This window comes from Rhinolophus sinicus, chromosome 18 (genome assembly GCF_057876585.1).
Source record: "Rhinolophus sinicus isolate RSI-liver-muscle chromosome 18, RSI-T2T, whole genome shotgun sequence".
Taxonomy (NCBI): domain Eukaryota; kingdom Metazoa; phylum Chordata; class Mammalia; order Chiroptera; family Rhinolophidae; genus Rhinolophus; species Rhinolophus sinicus.
In genome coordinates this window covers 10,982,022-11,004,711 of record NC_142518.1, presented here as the reverse complement: position 1 = coordinate 11,004,711, position 22,690 = coordinate 10,982,022, and the positions used below count along the sequence as shown (strand labels likewise).

At 43.9% G+C, this 22,690-nt stretch overlaps 1 protein-coding gene across 3 annotated transcripts in view; it reads right to left on the bottom strand.

The window, feature by feature from the left end:
• The window catches only part of NHS (NHS actin remodeling regulator), a 441,226-nt gene that overhangs the window by 332,841 nt on the left and 85,695 nt on the right, over positions 1-22,690 (bottom strand). For 2 of the 3 annotated variants that reach the window (XM_074323429.2, XM_074323430.2), the window contains exon 1: positions 10,282-11,409. The exons of the other annotated variant lie outside the window; for it this stretch is intronic. In XM_074323429.2, the coding sequence (XP_074179530.2) occupies positions 10,282-10,831 (550 nt within the window). In that variant the 5' untranslated portion in view covers positions 10,832-11,409. Of the gene's footprint in view, positions 1-10,281; positions 11,410-22,690 lie in introns of those variants that run through there. 3 annotated transcript variants of the gene reach the window in all.

Here is a 22,690-nt window from a genome sequence, read left to right as displayed (position 1 = left end):
TATCTTGATTTCAGCAAACCATTTGACAATCGCTCATGATGATAGATCTTGTGGGCAAGGTGGAGAAATGTGGTTTGAATGGGACTGGAATGGTGAGGGGAGCATTTGTGGCTGCTGCAACAACGGTACCCAAGGAATGTTGATTAATAGACATCAACTTGGAGGGATGTTGCTAGTACTGCTTGCCAATGGGCTCTGGCCTTCAGTCCATCTGAACAGTCATTTTATCGAAGATGTAGGTGATGGGCTAGAATCATGTTTATGATGTCTGCAGAGAGCACAATGCTGTGGGCAGTAGCTGACACATTGAATCAAGATTTTAAACCATCACCACTGATTGGAAGTGAAAGAGCAAAGCAAGCCAGATTCAATTTAACAGAGACAATGGGGGAGTCTTGTGAAATTTAAGTTCAAAATACCAACTGCACAAATAGAATAGAGGCAACCTCATATAAAAGAACTGCTACTATAAATGAAAGGAGTTTGTTGGGCCATAAGAGCAATAATGCACCAACAGTGTCTTACAATGGTTAAAACCACAAGGGCCACCTTAGTCCTAGTGCAGCATTCATGTGAAGAAAGGAATGGGTCTATTCATGCTCTGCACCTGTGGCAGAGGGCAACAAGCATGAGAGAGGACAGGAAACGTGGCCTTACAAGGCTTAGTGGAAAGAACTGAAGTTATTTCACCTGAGATGAAGAAAGCTTAGAAGTGACCATAACAGTAACCTCTAGCCACTTAAAAGATGTCTTAGATAAGAGATTATAAGAAGATTACATATGGCTCCAGACATCAGAATAAGGACCAAAAGGCTGGCACTACAAAAAAACAGATTTAGTCTCATTATAGATAAGGATGGTTTGAGAATGGGAACTCTCCGGCAATAAAGTTGGGGTGGGTAGGGGTGGCCCACTCCACTCTCAGGAGTCTTATAGAGCATGGAAACCACATGGGTTGTCATTTGGGACATCTTAAAAAAGAGTTCCACCCTAGGTGGGAGGTTGAATTCTATGGGTGCTGAGGTCTTTCTCAACTCTAAGATGCCAAGATTCTCCAACTCTTGTTAAATTATTTTATTCTTGGTTAGTTTCACTTGGAAGGACTTGGGCACTTCAAAATTAAGTAATATTTCAGCATATGAATGCCCAGGTCCTCAGATTGCTATTTCTGTACACCCAAACCTTCTCCTGTTCATTAGTGGATTAAGGGATAGACATTAGTGTCAGAAATAAAAAGTAATCAAGCCTGCCTTAGTCATTCAAAAAGATGAGCTAGACAAGGTCTCTGTACTTTGTGGGCTTGCAGTCTGGTAGGGCTCTCCAAAACCTTGTTTCAACAAATTCAGACCTTAGAATGAGAGACTTACAATCTGAAACCATTCCCACCTCATTATTTTTTATTTTCATTTATTATCAAGATGTGATTCATGAGGAATTCTTGATGCAAAAAGAACTTTCAGGAATTTCTGTGATTGGTGGTTTGTTCCAGGCATACTCTTCACATGATATTTTAGTAGTGTCCCCCCAAAAATCCTGTGTTCCATTATTCTTTTTTTGTAATTTTTATTGGGGAATATTGGCGAACAGTGTGTTTCTCCAGGGCCCATCAGCTTCAAGACGTTGTTGTGGAGGGCGCAGCTCAGCTCCAAGTCCAGTCACCATTTTCAGTCTTCAGTTGCAGGGGGTGCAGCCCACCATCCCATGCGGGAATTGAACCTGCAACCTTGTTGTTGAGAGCTCGTGCTCTAAGCAACTGAGCCATCTGGCCGCCCCATTGGCCGCTCAGCGGCAGCTGGTTCTCTTCAGTTTAGTTGTGGAGGGCACAGCTCACAGTGGCCCATGTGGGAATCAAACCGGCAACACTGTTGTTCAGAGGTGACACTCTAACTGACTGAGCCATCTGGCCGTCCCCTCCACTATTCTTAATAGAATAAAAAGAAGTTAAACTGAACTGTCCAAACAAAATTCCAACTACACTTAAAATTGTCTTTGTCCCTAAAATTTCACATTATATGAATCCTTAAGACTCTTGAGCTAACATGGGACAGTAGGAGAGATTTCATATGTCATTGCAATTTAAAAGTAATGCCCATTAAAGGTGGACTAGAAGCTTTGAGACTGAAGAACTTTCTGAGAGCTTATGGGGAATTCACACTTTTCTGATGGCATTGTGTGGAAAAGGTCTCCACAAATAGGAAGAAAGAAATCTTTATTGTTATCATCTTAGCAATGTCAGCCCAAGAGAATCTCAAGGATTTCCCAGGTAACGTAGTTCAGTAGTTTAGATTTAAAAGCCCAATCCAGTACCACAAGAGAAGTCTAGAAAGAAATGTGTTGCTGTTACTGGTTATGAGGAAATTACAACTATGAATTATTAACCTTTGAAAGATTGCTTTCTTCTCAGTTGTTCAGTGATGGGTTTAAAAGCAACTTTTAATGGAGCCGTTAGGATCTTACAATGCCTCAAAGAAACTCACTGAGCAGAGACAGGAGGGAAAGAAACCTAAGGAGAGTCACTGAAACATAAAAAACAAAAAAAACAAAAAAAACCCACATTAACCAGTCTGCAAAGGGTTTTTGCATGTGGTGGAATGAACAGAATGGGGAGGAACAGGATCATCCTTCCAAAAGCAGAATGAACCCATGATTAGCGTTACTATCCCAATCCCAAATGATCAATTCACCCAATGTGTTACTTCCTAGTTTCATTCCAGATTTAGCAGTTTCTGTGTCTGCTCTGGCTAAAATTATGCTTCCCAAATAGGGAGCTTTGACCCCTGGGGCCGCCGTTGACCCCATTTCACAGGATGATAAACAATACTCTAAAAGGCTGGCCAATGGACCATTGAGGAACTGAGACGTTGTGTCCTCATCATCTTAGACTTGTGTTCCTTCCATGCCCCTTCTCACCCCTGAAACTAACGGTCTTTCCTAAAGGGTAGTAAGTTAGTTTCAGACCCAACACAGAGCACCCGGCGGTGCCAGGCACCTGGCTAATGTAATAATCCTGGAGAAAATAGTTTAAGGGAAAAGAGAGAAACATCACCTCTACCATACTCCCAGCCCAAGGTCTTTGCCCTCATAGTTCAAAGATTAAACAGACTGTTTCGGTCTGCACTCAGACCTTATGAGTGCAAGTGCAACTTCAATCACAAGTAGTTTATGTGGGAGGTGTCCTCTGGAACCACCCATACATGAGTGAGAAAGTGAGATGGAAAAAGGAAGGCAAAGAACACATACTGAGTTATCAAATAAGTCACCACTGTGGGAAACTAGAGCTCAATCCTACTGGGGAATTCTGAAAGATGGTGTAGAACATGCCTCAGAGTTCTCTCATCCAAGGGGCAGAGAAGCTGGGGTGTTCATCCACCAACACCCTGTCCATCACTGGTTGAGTGCTGCTTCAGGGGCATTTAACTTGCTGGCACTTCTGGCTTCCCCTGTGTGCAAGTCCAAGCATGGTCCATTAGCCAGAGAAACAAAAAGCCCTAGGCAGAGTCTCAGGATTTTGCAGTAAGCAGCCTTCAGCATGAAAGGTAAGGGCTGAAGGAACATACGAGGTGTGATCCAACAATACAGTGAATGTTTAAATAAAAAAAATTATTAAAGCAAAAGACACATTGCCATTAATTCCCCCTTAAAGTATTCCCCCTCACTTTGAACACACTTATCTCATCATCTTTGCCACTTTCTGAAGCAGTTCTAGAAGTTCTCTTTTGTGAGAGTCTTTACTTCATCCTCCATCATAACAATGCTCCGTGTCACACATCACTTCTGGTACAGCAATTTCTGCCAAATAAAAACATTACAGTGTGTCCTCATCCACCTTATTCACTGGATCTTGCTGGCACCATGCAACTTCTGGCTCTTCCCCAAAGTCAAAATGACAATGAAAAATAAATGTTTTAATTGATTCAGGACATCAAGGCAGCCACGACAGCACAACTAAAGACACTCATGAAAGAGGACTTCCGGGACCACTTCAGAAAGTGACAACAACGATGGGATAAGTGCGTTCAAAGCGAGGGGGAGTCTCTTGAGAGGGATTAATGGCAATATGTCTTTTACTATAATGAATTTTTTTATTTAAGCATTCACTGTATTTTCTGATCACACCTCATAAATAGAGCACCAACACTGTCTGCTGTTTAGAATGAGAAAATCAAAAATAAAGGTTAGCACAGAGTTCTAGAAAACTTGTAGGTGAGGAAGTGGTGGGCAAGGAATCACGTTCCATTTCATAGAGAATATGATGTGCCAGCTGAGTGTCAAAGAATGATCATATATGAATTAGCCAGAGAAATGTTCCAGAAGGAAAGAGTAGTATCTACATAGGCATGAAGAATGAGAAAGCCTGGCAAGTTGGGGAACACCCAAGAGTTCAGTATTACTGGACTGGGGTGGAAAATGGAGAAGGCAGGGAGGCCCAATGCATAGAAAAGCAAGAAATGAAACTTGTCAAGTGGACATAAGCATATCGAGAAAGGCCTTGATTTTAATATAGTAATTCCCCTGGATTTGTGTAGCAATGCATGGAAAAAAAGTCTGGTGCTTGGAAAGAAAGTTGTGAACTCAGAACTGAATCCCAATCTAGGCTTCAGCACTTTCTAGCTGTTGCTACCGAGAGCAAGTTGCTAACCCTCTTTAAAGTGGGAAAATAATTGTACCTCTTCCATAGAGTTATTCTGAAGATTAAATAATTCATATAAATGTCTTAGCACAGGGCCTGACATATAGCAGAACTCAATAAATGTTAGCTAAAAATTAAGTCAATTCACTCAATAGATGACAGAGATGTCACTGCGGTGAAATGGGGAAATGATGATCTTTTCAATAAGGGGAAATGGATCAATTGTGTATCCATATGGAAAAAGAATTCATCTTGACCCCTACCTCACACCATTTTCAAACACCAATTTCATGTGAATCATGGATTTAAATGACACAGGCAAAACAAAAAACTTCTAGAACACAGGAGAATAACTTCGTGACCTTGGAGTCAGTGAAGAATTTCTTTAAGAACAAACAAAACAGAACATAAAAAAATACCAATCATAAAGAAAAGGACTGATAAACTGGATGACATAAAAAATAAGAACTTCTGCTCACCAAAAGACAACACTAAGAGAGTGAAAAGGCAAGCCACAGAGTGAGAAAAGGTATTTGCAATTCCTATAGGTCAAAAATGATTCGTATCCACAATATATAAAGAACTCCTGCAATAAAAAAGATACAAAGCACCTTACTGAAAAATGAGCAAAGGCCTTGAACAGGTAATTCACAAAAAAAGAATATCCAAATGGTCAAAAATATATATGAAAATGGTGCTCAATCTCCCAAGCTATCAGAAATGCAAATTAAAACCATAAAGAGATGTTTATTACCCACCCATCAGTGTAGCTATTAAAAACACAACACCTTACTAACCATTGTCACCCCAATAAACTTTAAAAAAAAAGATAACACCAGTGTTGGTGAGGATGTGGAGCAACTGGAACTTTCATGTACTCCTGGAAGTATCAATTGGTATAGCCAGTTTAGAAAACTGTTAGGCAGTAGCTACTAAAGCCAAAAATATCCATCCCCTTTGATGCAGCAATCCTACTTTTAGCTATATACCAAACAACTGTCTATACATAAGCTCACAAAAGGCAAGTAAAAAAAATGTGGCAAGAGTTCTAAACTGGAAACAATCCAAATGGCCATCATCAGGAGAATAGATTGACAAATTGTGGAATTTTGGAATTATTCAGACCATGCTTAGCCTTGCACACAATGGAATTTTGAATTTTTCAGCAATGGGAAGGAACAATCTACTGTATATGCAACAACATGGAAGAATCTTGCAAACATAATGGGTGAACAATGCTAGATGCCAAAAAGTATATACTATACTCATATGACTCCACTTACTTAAAGTTCAAAAACAGGAAAATCTAATTGATGGAAGTAGAAGTCAGAATAGTGGTTACTTTTGGAAAGGGTAAAGGGTCTGGGTGGGGAGGATATTTCAGGATACAGTAATGCTTTATTTCTTGATCTGGATGATGGCTACATAAGTTGCTCACTTTGTGAAAATTAACCAAGCTGTACATTCATTGTGCACTTTTCTGTAGGAATGTTCAACTTTAATATAAAATTTACTTTAAAACTCAGTAACTAAATATAATCAACAGCAACCCAAAAGCCAACAACATTAAAATGTCCAACAATGAACAGGTTGGGGTCAAGGCCCATGAAGTAATTCCAAAGTCTCAGGTTTTAGTGACTGAAAAACTGGACTTCAAGTTTATGACCATAAATCTCAGAAGGCTGTCAACACAACCAGGTAATTCCCCTACACTTCCTTACTGCATCCATGTTCCCTCCCTGAGACAACATTAACACCTTGCCTTCTCTCCTCACATTACCAACACCGTCTCAGCTGATGACCTCACCAGGTACTTCACAGAGAAAAGAAATGTAATCATATAAGAACACTCCATCCTACCACCATCAGTTCACCAGCCCACCTGCCTGTCTGCCCATATCCTTCATCTTCCCTCCAGTTCCTAACGCTGAAAGGGGGTTTTGATCCCTTCCCCTCTCAGCTTCTCAAGGTCTTCCATAATTATCCAGTTCCTTCCCCGGCATCATCAATTCCCCCTCTCCATGGAATCTAAACGTGCCTAAACATCAATACCTTTTAAGAAAATCTGCCTTGTCCCTGTATTCCCCTCCAGCCACTGCTCCTTACAAGAGTCATCTGTGGTTTCTGTCTCCTCTTCCACTCCTCCTGTTCACTCCTCATCCCATCTTCTTTGGCCCTTATCTCCACCCCTCCACTTAAATGGCACCTAGCAGGGCCATTAATTGCGTACAAGTTACCAAACTCAATGGTCTCATCTCAGTGCTTATCTTACTCTTGGAAGTATTTGACAAAGTTGACTTCTCGATTCTTGAAACACCTTCTCCTGGCTTCCATCATACCATACTCTCCTGATTTTCCTTCTAGCTTGCTGGCTGCTTTCTCAGTCTTTCTCCTCCTCTACTAAACTTCCAAAGTTGGACTGCCCTAGGCTAATTCCTGCCCGCCCTCCCTTTTTAACTATCTACATTGTCACTAACTCCATGGCTTCACATACCATCCTTACCCCTTATGTTTCACATTTACATCTCCAGCCTGGACCTCTCTCGAGTTCTGAACTCACATCTAGTGGTCTAAGTCAGATGAGACATCTCAAGTTAATATGGTACAAATAGAAAACTATTGATTCCATCCTCCCCACAATAAAATATCCACTCTACTACTAGCTTTTCCCATTTCTGGAAATGGTGCCACCTTCTCTGAGTTGTTTAAGCCAAAAACAGGCTAGGAGTCATCCATAATTATTTTTTCCTCTCACACCCAATCCAATTAGTAAGTCCTGTCAATTCTATTTCCAAAATGAATTCAAAATCGCACCACTTCTCACTGTCTCCATAACTTCCTCCCTAGTCCTAGCCACCATCACCAGTCACATTAACTGGTTTACCAGCCTTCAGACTTGCCTCCAGAGTGACTTCACTAAAGTATGTGTCAGATCATTTCACCCTTGCAAACTCCCCCAACCCCCAACCTGTCTCAGGGCAATCAGAAGCAGCTGTCTAAGGATGAAGCAGCATTTAGGCTGCATGCGGACTGGTGATCCTGGTGGAAAGCCTATACAGGAAGTATGGAGGCACCCAGACACCTTCAAAGGGAGACAGAAGGGAATGTGGGTCACTTCCTTTGATACTCCCCAAGGCCTTGAGCAATGCTACTATAAAAGGAGATGCATAATGTAGAAGATACCACTGATACTCCACACATAGCCCCTCTGCCCTCCCCAGAGGACTGCTGCAGACATTCTTGTATATACCTGTAGGCTTTTTGCCTCTCTCTACCTGGCCTGGGAGCATGAACCCACACACAGGGCAGTCCCCAGAAACCGGGGAGATCATGCTCCAGGTGCCCCCTTCCATCAGTGAGGGGTAGAAGTTGGTGGATAAATACTCCAACTTACTTACTCCTCAGCGGAACTCTCCTGAGGTGTGTGCTAGATTGAATCCCGGTTGCCCAGAGTGGTAACCAAGCTCACACCATGCATGAATTTTCCTCCCTGCCCTCTCCCATTTCCGCACTCCCTCCCTGTGCTTCCTGGGATGCCCTCTGAAATAAACCACTTGCACAGAAACCCTAACATGAAGTGTGGAGATAACACTTCAGAAATATCAAAAAATAATAGGAGATTGTTAGTCCATTCCTGGGTATTATATTACACCCGTTTTTATTTATTATTCATGTATAAATATGCATAAACAGTACATATTCATCATCAACTGTATGCACACATTAAAATTTTTGTCTCTTCTCCATTAACCATTAGTTTGTACTCCAAATAGTCAAAAGGACTTGAAAGGACTGTGTCAAATTCCAGGTATATAACTGCCCACTGCTGCCTCTAAAGAAAGAGGGGAGGACAGGGAGGACACAATCTGCTCCAGCACTGAGTTTTACTTGGGTGAAATCTAAGGAGCGGCCTTTTCTCTTTCTCTTCTCTTCCTCTTCCTCTTCCTCTTCTCTTCTTTCTCTCTCTCTCTCTCTCTCTCTCTCTCTCTCTCTCTCTCTCTCTCTCAACACAAACACACACACACACACACACACACACACACACACACACACACGAAATGTATGCACCACTCAACAGTCTGCAAAACTTCCCTTCTTTTGAAGTAAAATCACCACTCACCCCAACCGCACTCCCCAGATATCAGCGCTGTGGAAAGTGAAGGGGCTGTCCCTGCTGTGCGGTTTGGGGTAAAAAGTAGGCAGGATTAAAGCGCTCATTTCAAGTCCCAAAAGTAAAATACGACTTGGCCTACGGCAGTCCTAATTCTTTCCAGAACTCATCCCCGGAATTGCCCTTTTAAACAACCAGTCATTAACCCAACTCCGGGTCTTTTATAGCTGCGAAAACCGATCGTGCACATCATTTATTCATTACGCTTATTATTGTTGTTATTGCAGAAAAGCAGCGAATTCCAGGGGGCGTTCAAAGGGTTTATTTGGGGGAGGGGGCAATGCAAGAGCTGGGTTGCAGGGCAGAGGTGCCTGGAAACCCCCGGGGAAGGTTGCCGCGAGAGCGCCCCCGCCCCGCACGCTCCCGGGCCACCGCGCACCGGCGCAGCTGCTGCAGCAACCGGGGAAGCTTCTTACGTAAGTCAGAGCCGCTGACATCACCTTCGCCGTGAGCGTCGCAGCCGGACTAGGCGCCTAAGGACTGGCGCACCGGCCTAGTGCCCCCGCCCACCGTCGGCTCATTTCTAAATGATTCCACCGCCGCCTGATTTGACCGACTGTGCACCAGTGGACCCTCCTAAGCGCCTCTCGGAGGGCAGATGACACAGAAAGACATTTATTGGGAGCCCTGGGGTGCCGCAAGAGTGAAGTTAACGGGCAGCAAAGATGCCCACGGGTCTTCCACACGCGGGTGGATTTCGGCGACAGTATATGGTGCGGGGCGGGGGGACGCCTCTGGGGTCCTCGGAGAGCAGATGACACAGGGAGCCATTTAGTAGGGATCCTGTGCTGTTTAGCGCAGAAAAGATACCCAGGGGTCTCATCGATCTCCCCAGGGCCCGGGGCACTCCTCCCTCCACGCCCCTCCCCGCGGCCCCTCTGGGCCACAAGGTTGGCTCAGAGCGGGAGAGAGTTCACTCCAGGAGGCGAGCGGTGCCTCGCTATGTCGTACATGAGCGCAAGGCACAAGTTCAGGGCTCGGCGCAGCCCCTGAGGTCACAGTAAGAGTGACAAAACCGCCACTGCGAAGCAGAAGCCCTAAAAGGACCCTCACTACTCCTCGAACCCCCCAAGAACGTGTGGACGCGGGAACTATAGGACGCGGGAAACCACAGAAGTTGCACCAACCCCTCCGCCCCCCATGGAGGGACGGGAACGGCGAGCCCTAGAGATGAATGACAGAACCCTCTGCCTCCAATGTCCCCATAAACGCTCCCTCTCAGCCCGCAGCTGCCTCCGAGTTCCGAGGCCGCCCCTTTAACTTTCTCCCCTCCGCATCCCTGCATGTGAATCCAACTGGAACTCTCAGCACGGGGAGGCTTGGGGTGGGTCCCAGGGGAAGGGAAGGGAAGGGTGGGGAGGCACGAGTAAGGTGCAAGCTGCAGTGGGAGCGGCGCCGAGGCGCTGGGATTGCGGCGACCGGGGAGGGCGGAGGGTGCGGCGCAGGAGCAGAGCGCCGGACTGGCGGCGCGGGTACTCACGCACTGCCTCCTGCTTGGGGTCCAGCGTGCTGAGGACGCGCTGCACGCCGCCGAGCTTGCCCTGCAGCGCCCAGACGCGGCGGTGGGTCAGCTGGATGTCGCTCTCGAGTTCCTGGAAGAGGCTGCACGCGTGCCGGGCCACGTCCGACAGCTGCCGGAGGACGCGGGCCAGCGCAGCGTTGCTAACCGCGCACAGGTCCAGCATGAGCAGCACGGCCGCGGCCGCCGCCGAGGACGCCTCGCCAGCCGCGGACACCGCCTCCGGGATCCCCGCCGTGCTCTCCTCGCCCGCCGCGGGCGCCTCTCCGTGCGGCTGCTGTGCCTGGTCGGTCGACGCGGGCAACGGCGGCGGTGGCCCAGGAGGTGCAGGGGGCACGCGGGGAGGATCCTCTGGCCCCGGCGCCACGGCCTCATCCTGTCGGCCGGGCGGCTGCTGGGGCGGTGGCGGTTCGGCGCTGCCTCCTCCGTTCGCGTCCTCCGCCGGACCGAGCGGCGGACGCCGCTGCCGGCACAGCCACTGCGGCTCCACGATCCGCTTGGCGAAAGGCATCCCGCGCAGCCGAGCCGCGACTTTCTGGTCTCCTCAAAGCGCCGCTTGCGAGCTGGGAACCGGGCGCGCCCACCTGGGCGGAGAAGGGGCAGGCGTCGGGCAAAGGCGCGCAGGGGCAGTCCAGATATGCAGGGGGTTCCTCCGTTCACCTGGTCTCCTCCTCTTCCCCGCCCTCCCCCTAGCAAATCAGTCCACCCGGTCCTTCTCCGGGTGCACCGTTCCCTGGGGAGGATGACAAGCGCGGGGCACAGAAATCCTGGGTTGCGCCTGAGCTCTGCTCACTTGCTTTCAACCCAGGTCGGCTGGCTCAGCTCCATCATTCCTGCGCTCGCCGCCGCCGCCCGGGCCGCTGCCGCCGCCACCGCCTATATAAATGGGTGTGTGTGTGTGTGTGTGTCCGTGCGTGTGTGTGTGTGTGTGTGTGTGTGTGTCTGGGTGTGAGTGTGTGCGCGCGCCTCAGTTTGAAAGTACCCCAGCGCAGGCCTCTCCCCGCGCGCCCCTCGGCCGCTCCGGGGAGCGATTGCGCCCAGGCTCTCTCCCTCTCTGGGCGGGGAGGTGGTTTCGGAAAGGCGCTTTGAAAACCCGGAGAGAGGAATCCGCCTCCAGTCCCGGCGCAGGAGGCGGCGCGGGGGAGGCAGGGCGGACGCTGGACGGGGGGAGGCCGGGGCGAGGGGGGCGCAGCGCCCAGTGCGGCCGCTGGGAGTCACTGGTGGCCTCGCCGCGCCGGGCGCGTTCTGAGGAAAAAACACTTCCTTGCATCCAAGAGGTTAGGACTGAGACTGTCAGCGTGGTGGGGGCGGGGAGCCCTTAAGTTGGGGTTGGGGGTGTGGGTAGCGAGCGTAGAGACAGAGGGGTGGGTACTGGTGATGCGGCAGATCTGGCATGTTGGAGCAAGTTGTTTTCATCGAATTCCAGCTCTGAGCAAATCCTTTGGGCTCTTAGTGGGGGAAGGGGGAAACTGGACTACCCTCTTGAAGTGCCCCCAGCTCTGTGAGCGCACTGAGACAGCTGGGGAGGGTGACCAGGCCTGGGCGCACCCCAGTGCTGCCAGAATGGCCAGGGTACTGTTTATACCCCCTTCCCCGGCATCATTCAGCTGCCTGCGCTCGGCCAGGTCTCTACAGAATATCATGAATGAAGCCCAAACCACCAAAGAGCAAAATGCCCAGAAAACTGCTTGCAAAACTCATTGACATGTTAGGTGAGATAAGCAGGATTACCTGTCTGTCACCCTTCTGTGCTGATCATACACAGGGATTTTAACGTTCTCCATCACAGAGATGATTCACAGAAGAAAGGAAAGTTTTCCCCTTCAGTTAACTGAAAGGTATAATTTCTAAAAAGGCATGTACTTCGATTGCAGTAGTCTGCAGGCTGGATGCTGTCAGCCTAAAACCTCTTTTAAAAAGAGTTAGGGAAATGTTAATAAAATACATGCTTTCATCCCTCCAAAAAGAATACTGTAAAAATATATATTTTTTTATTTTAAAGCCACAAGCCAGATCTTGGGAATGCAGCCTTCGTTTCGTGTGTCTAAAGAGAACATGGAAAAAATGTTTTATGGCAACAATAAAGTCCTCCAGACCTGCTGTGGTGTCTCCTCTCCCCTCTCCCAGTCTTTAGCGGGAGCCTGCACAGGGCCCCACAATCAGCACTTGGGAATGGCCCACGCTCTCATTATAAAGGTTTCAACAGACCCTTCTCTTTACCTAAAAAAATAACATTTTTGGCAAGGGAATGTCCTTGTTCATAAAAGATCCAAGCTGGGGTTTGGGAGTAAAGGGTCGTGATGTCTTCAAGGTACACATAAATGATTCAGTACCAACAAGAATAATAATGATAATAACAATGATGTATATGTACAAAGAGAGCAAAAAAGAAAATACAGCAAAATGTGCACAATAGTCTAAGTAAAGGGCATATTGGGATCCATCGTACATTTCTTGCAACTTCAAATTTGTTTTGGTTTCCAAATAAAAAGTGAAAGAAAGAGAATGTTTTGGAAAAGGATCTTTTAAGAGTTCTTCTTTATCTCACAAATCTAAACAGCTTAGAGCTGGGTGTTTTCAAATTTAGCTTGACTTTTTAATATGTTCAAAATTCTGAACATGAGTTCTGCCATGTAGCCAAGCCACATACTCCTCCCTAAACATATTGAGGTAAAGAACAATGAAGGGTATTAAAGGCATCCAGTTAGCAAGGCTTGTGGTAAGTCTGCCCTGCCTCTCACTCTCCCTCATTCAGTTCTGTCCTATTAATAGCATTCAAGGGGCCAGTGGAGTGGGCCCAGCTGAATGCTAACATGGGCAATGAGTGGTGTTGAGTTCTCACTACTAAAGGGAGCTTCGAATTATTGGCAAATGTCTTCCCAGGCCTACGGGTCCCTATCCACCCAGAGAGGTGATGGAAGGTGAAGGCAGAAAAGTCTGATGGGAGAGAGTCATCCCCTAGGCCCGGGATGGAGAAGATTCCAGGGGGTAATTAAGTTCAAAATCAGTCTAGCTACCTTGGTGTCTGCTCCACAGTGGTCAGCACAGACTCAAGATTTCAAAATGATTCAAAGCACAGTTCAGCTATGCAAAAAGGAAAACTCTCTTTGTAATCTCCAGGACTCCTAGTCATGTGCTAATAAATCCATTTGGTTCAAAATAAAAATCTTTGATTTGGGCTTGTGATCTCCTTTGTTCTCACAACCCCCCCCCCCTCCTTTTGGTAGTCTCCAGTGACCTCTCCAAGGTCACTTCAGTCTTTATTTTTGGTAACTTTGAAAGATAGCTTCCTTCAGAGTCACCAAAAATAAGACTAATACAAATAAAAATATTTATTGATATGGTTGGTTGATGTTTTCTCAGTCCACTATAAGGTGTAAATAAAGGCATCTTTAGAAACGTGATTATTATACACCCGCAACACCATCTAAATAAAAACTGTGTGCTAGCTGTGCAAGGGCAGCTCCAAGACAACCCTCTGGCTTCACTGTACCCCCTCCCCTTCCAGCCCCTCCTATGTGGCTTACTCCATACACACACCCCTGTACAAATATGTTAGTTTGGCATCTACTTTATGGAACTGAAATACTGAAATATATAAAAGTGTAGCAACCACATGTAATCATGATGGGATGGATGAATATTCTCTTTTTTTCCTTTTTTCAATTAAATCTATTGGGGTAACATTGGTTAATAACATGATATAAATTTCAGGTGTACAAAATTTTAATGCCAGTGAGTTTTCCACACATCCAGGAGTTGTACCTTTCTTATTCAAATCCCCGATTGTACCATTTTACTCTGAGTTTTCCCACAAAAAGTGCTGATGAAATCAAGTTGATACCTGCAGCCAAATTGTTATACCTACTTACGTGTGTGTTGATCTCTCCTGACCACATACCCCCCCCACCCATTTACACATATTTATTACCATGAACTGGTAGCCAAAATGGAAAGGAAAGGCAGCCTTTAAAAATGACCCCATTGCCAGCAATCTTGAGAAAAAAAAAACAAAGTTGGAGGTATCACACTACTTGATATCAAATTACACTACAAGACCATAGTAATCAAAACAGTATGGTACTGGCATAAACATAGACACATAGATTAGTGAAACAAAATAGAGAACCCAGAAATAAACCCACACCAATATGGTCAATTAATCTATGACAAAGGAGGCAAGAATATACAATGGGGTAAAGACAGTCTATTCAATAAATGGTGTTGGGAAAACTGGACAGATACATGCAAAAAAAAAAAAAAAAAAGAAAGAAAGAAACTGGACCACATTCTTACACTTTATACCAGAATAAAATCACAATGGATTAAAGATTTAAATGTGAGACCTGAAACCATAAAACTCCTAGAAGAAAATATAGGCAGTAAACTCTCTGACATTGTTCTTAGTAGTATTTTTTCTGATCTATCTTCTCGAGCAAAGGAAACAAACAAACAAAAAACCAAATGGGACTACATCAAACTGAAAAGCTTTTGCACAGCAAAGGAAACCATCAATAAAACAAAAAGACATCCTACTGAATGGGAGAATATATTTGCCAATGACATACTCAATAAGGGGTTAATATCCAAAATTTATAGAGAACTCACACAACTCAACACCAAAAAACCCAAACAATCCATTTAAACCATGGGCAGAGGACCTGAATAGACATTTCTTCAAAGAGGACATACAGATGGCCAATAGACATATGAAAAGATACTCAACGTCACTAACCATCAGAGAAATACAAATTAAAACCACAATGAGATATCACTTCTCACCTATCAAAATGGATATTCTCAAAAAGTCAACAAATAACAAGCATTGGCGAGGATGTGGAGAAAAGGGAACCATCATGCACTGTTGGTGGGAATGCAAATTGGTGCAGCAACTATGGAAAACAGTATGGAAGTCCTCAAAAATTAAAAGAAGAACTACGTTAGTATTAGGTTGGTGCAAAAGTAATTGCGGTTTTTGCAATTATTTTTAACCTTTTAAACCGCAATTACTTTTGCACCAACCTAATAATTCTACTAGTAATTCCACTTCTGGGTATTTATCCAAAGAAATCCAAAACACTAAATCGAAAATATATACGCACCCCTATGCTCATTGCAGCATTATTTACTATAGCCAAGATGTGGAAGCAACATAAGTGCCCATCAATAGACAACTGGATAAAGAAGATATAGTACATTTATACAATGGAATATTACTCAGCCATAAAAAAGAATGAAATCTTACCATTTGTGACAACATGGATGGACCTAGAGGGTATTATGCTAAGTGAAATAAGTCAGACTGAGAAAGACAAATACCATATGATCTCACTTATATGTGGAATCTAAAGAAGAAAATAAATGAACAAACAAAACAGAAATTCATAGATACAGAGAACAAACTGATGGTTGCCAAATGGGAGGGGGTTGGCAGCATAGGTGATAAAGGTGAAGGGATTAAGAAGTACAAATAGGAAGTACAAATTGGTAGTCACAAAATAGTCACAGGGATGTGAAATTCAGTATGGGAAACACAGTCAATAGTACCATAAAAACTGTGTATAGTGTCAAATGGGAACTAGACTTAATGGGGGGATCTCTTCATAAATTACATAAATGCCTAACCACTATGCTTTATACTTAAAACTACTATAAAATAATATTGAATGTCAACTATAATACAAAATATATAGTCATGGAATGTAAAGTACAGTATAGGGAATATAGTCAATGGTATTGTAATAGCAATGTATGGTGTCAGATGGATAGTAGACCTGTTGGGGTTATCTCTTGGTGAGGTGTGTAAATGTCTAATCACTATGTTTTGTACACCTGAAACCAATAATAAAAAAATTGGCAGTTACAAAATAGTCACAGGGATGTAAGGTACAGCACAGGGAATATAGTCAATAATATTGTAATAATTATGTTTAGTGCCAGGTGGGTACTAGACTAATTGGGGGGATAACTTCCTAAATTATATAAATGTCTAACCACTACCCTGTACCCCTGAAACTAATATAAAATAATGCTGAATGTCAATTGTAATTGAAAAAAACCACATAGACAAAAAAATGACACGAATAAACAAAATCAAATATTTAAAAAACTGACCCCATTGCCTAATCCCCAGAGCTCATTCACACAGCTCAAAGGCCAGTGCAATTTCCCTCTAAACTCTAATGTTCAGTCAGTCTAAACCTTATGCCATTGTAAAATGAATGAAATTTCCTGTCTCTGTCACCGTGGCCCCCAGTTACACTCCTGCCTGCTGCGGCTCAGTAGGAAGAAGGTCTTTGTTGAGGGAAAGGACTGGCATAGAGAGCGCTCTAAGGCACCTCTGCTCGCAACCTGGCTAGCTTCCTGCTTCCACAGAACTGTAGTCAAGTTTCCTCTAGAACCTCACAAGAAACAAAGCAGAGATTCCTAAAAGAGTCTTCACCAAAAATGTCTGTTCTGTTTCAAATATCCCAGCACTGATGCTGCACCATCATTATTTATACTTAAAAAATATTTCTTTTGTCTAAGAAATTCCAGGAGGTACATGGGCTTGTTAACATAATCATGTAATTATAGTGACTGAAGTCTCCCTTCCTCTGCCCAATTGCACCTATTCCTCACTTAATTATTTTAATTCACTCCTAAAAGCCCTGCCACTACGTAAAAAGCTGTTAAATAAAAAATATTTTCAGTAATTTTATTGGCATAAATATGAGTATTCCATCCCAACCTAAGTTACCCAGACCATTTCACAGATCAGATGGGCAATACACTTATTGGGTTATCACTTTGTGAGGTATATAAATGTCTAATCGCTAGGTTGTTTGTACACCTGAAACTAATTAAATAAATAGAAAAATGTATCAGGTTCACATTGTAAAAAGCTACAATTTGGAAGAAGTAAATGAACATGGTTTGTCCATAAAACGTAATGTCTTGTAATGGACGTGCATTATACTTGCCAAAGGAGGAAGAGCAGATTTGAGAGATGGCTGGAGGAGGAGGGACAGGCTGCCATTGTTGGGAAACTATTGGACAGTCATATGGTTCACATTCAAGCAGAAAACTTTTTGGAGCTCATGGTTATCCTACACTCAAACTGCACCCACAAATAAAGTCATAGCACAGAAAAACACCTTTAGGGCAAAATAAAAGCTGAAGATGAGAAAGCTGTGAAACATATGGGAAGAAGGCTTTACAAACAGCCAAGGGAAGGACTGAAGACGTTCCTCACCCCTTTCCACCCCACAACAGGAGGCCACCGCTGCATGCTCCCCAGGAGTTTCTCCCAAGTTTTATGTGAGCTGCTGAGCTCTGAGATTCACCAGCCCTGTCTTTCCCTTAGCTTTGCTGGTTCCTGGGAGGAAGCCAGCAGCGCAAGGTTGTATGCCATCTTGTTGCAAGCACGCATTCTTCCGATCTATGGTTCACAGCATAAAGCTGATGTCCAAACCTTTGACGGCTTCGTTTTTAAAATTCAAAAGTCCCATTTCTTCCAGTTCAAGAACATCAAATTTGGCTTTGTGTACCTGTGTTCCTAAGAAACACTAGGGGGAAAGTTCATTAGTATCTCAAACTCTGATGCCACCATTCATGTAAGTACAGGTACACGCATATTGACAACTACCACGTACATAGTTTCAAGGGGTAAAAAAACTACATAGCACTACTGAAAGTTTTCCCTTGTTTTAGTTTGTTCTTTCTTCCTCAAAAATCCTCACTGAGTCTATCAAGTATGAAGGACAAGGGTTTCTTTCTACATTTTACTGACAGGGAAACATGGGCAGAAAAAAAATAATGCTATTAAATGATTTTCCCAAAATGCCAAAGACTGTGAATGCAAAGACTGTTTCAACCAGCCTTTTTATCTTCCCTGCAAAGAAGTGATTACTCACATTGTTTCCAATGGGAGGAATTAAGACTTCTTTCTTATCTTCAAAATCCAAGCTTCACATTTTACAACTGAATATAATTTTAAACATGCCAAATCTGGATCTAGTCAGACTGCAAATACATCAAAATAATTGACAGAGTTAAAGCAGATGGTGATAGCAAACAACAAGGGTGGTTCATTCACTTATTCATTCCCCTGCTTATGCAACAAACATTTACCGGAAGCTTTATTTACTGAGTGCAAACATTTATTGGGTGCTCAGGTCTCTGTTAGCTGCCAGGGATATAAAAGGAAAGAAGACATAAACAATGCTTTCAAAGGGTGGAATCTAGGAGGGGAGATAGACATGTAAACAAATAATAGAGAAGAATTAAGTGCTATTCAAAATCCCAGGGCGATTATCACTGTCTAGGGGGGAAATACAGACTGGAGCAGGGGTTCTAAAGGCAAAGGGTCTTCAGGGCTGGTTCTTACAGCCTAGAAACAGAAAGACTAAAAGCTGAGATTAAGCATCACCACATGGTTAAAAGCAAACAGACTGGCGAAAATTGAGACCCCCCAACCAGCTGCAAGAGATGTGCTATTGACTAGAATCATTAAATGGCATTTCCAACAAGTCTTAAAAATCCTGAAAACCAGTTGGTAGGAAAAAAAATGTGGAAATTATGTTGCTTTTTTTAAAGCTGACTTGTAATTTTCACCCTTTGGCAGGGCTCAGTTTATAAAGAGGAAGTGGATTTTTAATATATTTACTATAAAGAAGTCTTCAATTGGGTAAAATGAACCACAGTCTCTAGAGCACATGGCGCTAATAAAGCTAAACAGCCATTCCCCAAGGGTTCGTAAGTTACCCCCTGCAGCTCCCCCTTTTTTTTAACTGTTCAGAATTTGCTCTCCAAGCACCCTTCTGTGATGAAAACACCCAGTGCTGGCCTTGACGCAGAGAAAGTCTTTTGACTGTGGTGGTCCCGAAATAAATCAGGTCTTTTTGAGAGGAACTTGAGGGAGTGAAATCTACAATTCACATTATCAGTCTGGGATTGCGTCCTGGTGAACAGCAGAGGCAGCAAACTTCAAACTTTATCAAGATTGTAATGCTCATTAAGGAAGTGAAATTGAGCCAGATTTGAAAGAAAGCACTGTAGTAATTACAGAGTTATGAAGATTTAAAAGCTATGCGTCTGGGCACGCAGAGCGCAACGTGTTTCCTTTGGGTTCAGAGACACCGCAATTACAGGGCTTAAGGGTAGCAAAGCACTGAATTAGAACTCCCCATTAGTTTGATTAATCACTGATGTGAATGCAGGCACTGGAATTGGCTATGGCTCAGTCTGATTTGTGTCTCTTCCTAGTCTCCCCTCCCCTTTTCTCCCTCTATTTCCTTTACAAGATCGGGGGTCGGGGAAGAATACAAACTTTGTATTAATGATAAGAAATTGGGTGCAAGAAAGTTAAAACTTCCTGAAGCTTAATGATTTCCCTACATTAGTGTAGGCTTTGCCAAGAGTTGTATAATAGTGTATTCTTTCTTCTTCCCAGGCTGTTAAATGGTACAACAATGACATGTTAGTAAATCTAATAAGAAAATCAGAGAATAAAGTATTTTATGTGGGTGTAGAAAAGTTATCCTCCGGGGAAGCTAACTGAGATAATAATATATGATATTGCATTAGACAGGCTATAACAAACAAACAAGAAAACCAATATCTAGCCAATTAGCAATAATGGGCTAGAGTTTCATTCTTTGGAAGGAACTGTTACACCCTTCTGATCAACTTGACTAACAAATCTACTTGCAGAAATGGTGTCTTACCCTGGAAAACAATGCTGCTAGTGTGAGGTAAGCATTTTGGGGTCAGGATATTTGACTTTTTACTTGGTGCCTCTATGTCACTACAAACCAAAACTACACAAGACCTATAGGTGGTTCCAAATGAATTTTTTTTTTTTTGATGAATGGGGAACACAAGGCACAAAAAGACCAATGCACTAATTCAAACCCAGCATGACCATTCAGAGAAAGAACTCTGTAAATGAAAATCCAGAACTCTTGGCAGAAAGTACTTTACTGGACAGGACAGCTTTTAAATTATGCAACAAGATGACCTTTGGTGGGAAAGGTGATTTTGTCAGTGGGAGATTTTTAAATAAAAAAAGTAACCAAAATTTACTTATGTGGCCCATTTTCATATTTACATATGAACTACAGGGCTCTTGGGATCAAACATGAGACAAACAAGCAGCCATGCCTCTTAAATTATTTTCTGAAGGTGTTTTCTTTCTCCACCTCAATTGCAAAGATCCAGGAATAACATCCCAGGGCACAAAGTAGACATTTTTATTTCTCATCCTGTCTCAATGGTCTCATAATGGGTTCAATACGAGTTTGGAAATAATGAAAGCTTCTCCATGGAGAAACACAAGACTCACCATGAGGAACAACAGCACCTAGGTGTCTCCTATAGTAACGGCAACACCAGCAGAAACATTGCGGGAGTTCAAATTTCCTACTTAAGAGAAAAAGAATTTAAAAGGTGACCGTCCTACACACTCACTGATGTACAGTTGGAATATCAGGACACTAAGATGAAAATAAACAGTTGTCTAAAAATTCTGCTGAAAAAAGTGGTAAGCAAGTGCCTGGATTACAGGCTCATTTTGATCTGTTTTGAGACATGTTTAAAGTAATTCCTACTGATTTGGGGCAGAACTTCACCCCTGGTTGCTAGAAAAGTCATAATAAAAGGATGGGGAAAGTGAAAAAGACCAAAAAATGGATTTAAGTTTTTTAAATGATTTTCCATTTTCTTTTAATTTTGCCTTTATTTGCTCTTGGGAGACAAGGTATTCATTTTGAACCACCAATAGGTTTTGTGTAGTTTGCTGCAGTGGCAGACACAGTCATTTGCTTACCCTTTCTTTTTTTCTAACAGAATCTCAATTTTGTTCCAGGTAGCAATGGGGCCATCAAATCTGCTCACCATTCTATACTCCCTTGCACTCAGGGTTGGCCAGATGATGCACTTCTGGATAAAGACGTCTACATGGACATCTGCTAGAGATTGCTAGGAATGTTTTGCTTTCCTGATATAGGTGCTTCCCTCCCTGCTTCTTCCTTCTTCTTTGGCCTGGGAGAATGGACTCAAGCCTGAGATGGAAGGGCTGTCCTATACCTGTAACATACATAAGGATGGAAGCCTCATGCAAAGAGATAAGTCTCCTGGAATATACATAAGAGGGCAGAACACTGCCCCAGACCTGCATTCCTCCTTCTTCCAGACTTCTTGTATCGTGAGAAGAATAACCCCCTATTTGGGTCAGCTACTATACATGCAGTCAGACGTACTTTTGGTAGATACGTGCCGGAAAAGGTCAGGGAGACCACATTGCTAGGACTTGGTCATGAATGTGACACATGCATGAGAGAGAACAAAAGAACACCAATTCCTAGGCCCCAAGATTGATGGGTGATTCACTGGGGCAAAGAATGTGAGAAAAGACCCAGAGGCCTGTGAGTGTCTAGAGCTAAGTTTCTATGACACTATGAGAATGAAACCAACCCCTAAATGAAACCAACCCCTAACCCAGACAGAGATCAGGGTGGAGGAGGGACCTTAGCTAAGAAATGCAAAGGCTCTCAAAGTGGTCATTTCAACACCTGGGCAGGATCTTTGTGTAGTTAAAAGGAAGGCCACTAAAGAGCCTGTTCCCATAGGCCCCAAAGCTGAATAACTTGAAAGGGGAAAATGAACAGAAGAACAGAAAGTGATTGTATCATGATGGAAGGTACCCTCTGCGGGAGAGAGGCCTTGTAAACCATGGAGGCACTCAGAGAAAACTCTCTTCCTCCTTCTGGGTGTAGACTATGTGGTCTCTGAGAATTCATATTTGTCCTTGGGAGAGCTCTGCAAGTGTGTGTGTGTGTGTGTGTGTGTGTGTGTGTGTGAGAGAGAGAGAGAGAGAGAGAGAGAGAGAGAGAGAGAGAGAGAGAGAGAGAGAGTCAGATCCACAGCTATTGTTGGACAATCTGAAGAGTAGACACCCATCCGTCCACCACCCAGGCATGCAGATCTTGAGGGACAGTGGACAGAATACCACCCCTGGGAGACTGCAGAGGTATTTGTTGACTAACTCTGACTGAAGGAAAGGTCCTGCCGGGGGGGGGGGGGGAGGATATATCCTGGGAGAGAACAGCTCCAGCACATGAACATTTCCAAAAGGCAAAAGGCAGAGGTGGAAGAAGGAGGGAATTCCACAGAAAGGAGTTGACTGGAGGGCAGGAGAGCAAGGACAGGAACTGGAGTGTGCCTCTAGGAGTGCCCCTGTGAAAGCTTAAACTCCTTGAGGTTTCCCGAGGGTCCACATTCTTTCCTTCACATGTGGTTTTCCCCTCTTTGATGCTCCTCAAACCTTGAGCACAGACTGCCAGACCCACATAATTGTCTGGCTGTGTTAGGGAGGAAAGTGAGAGAGCTG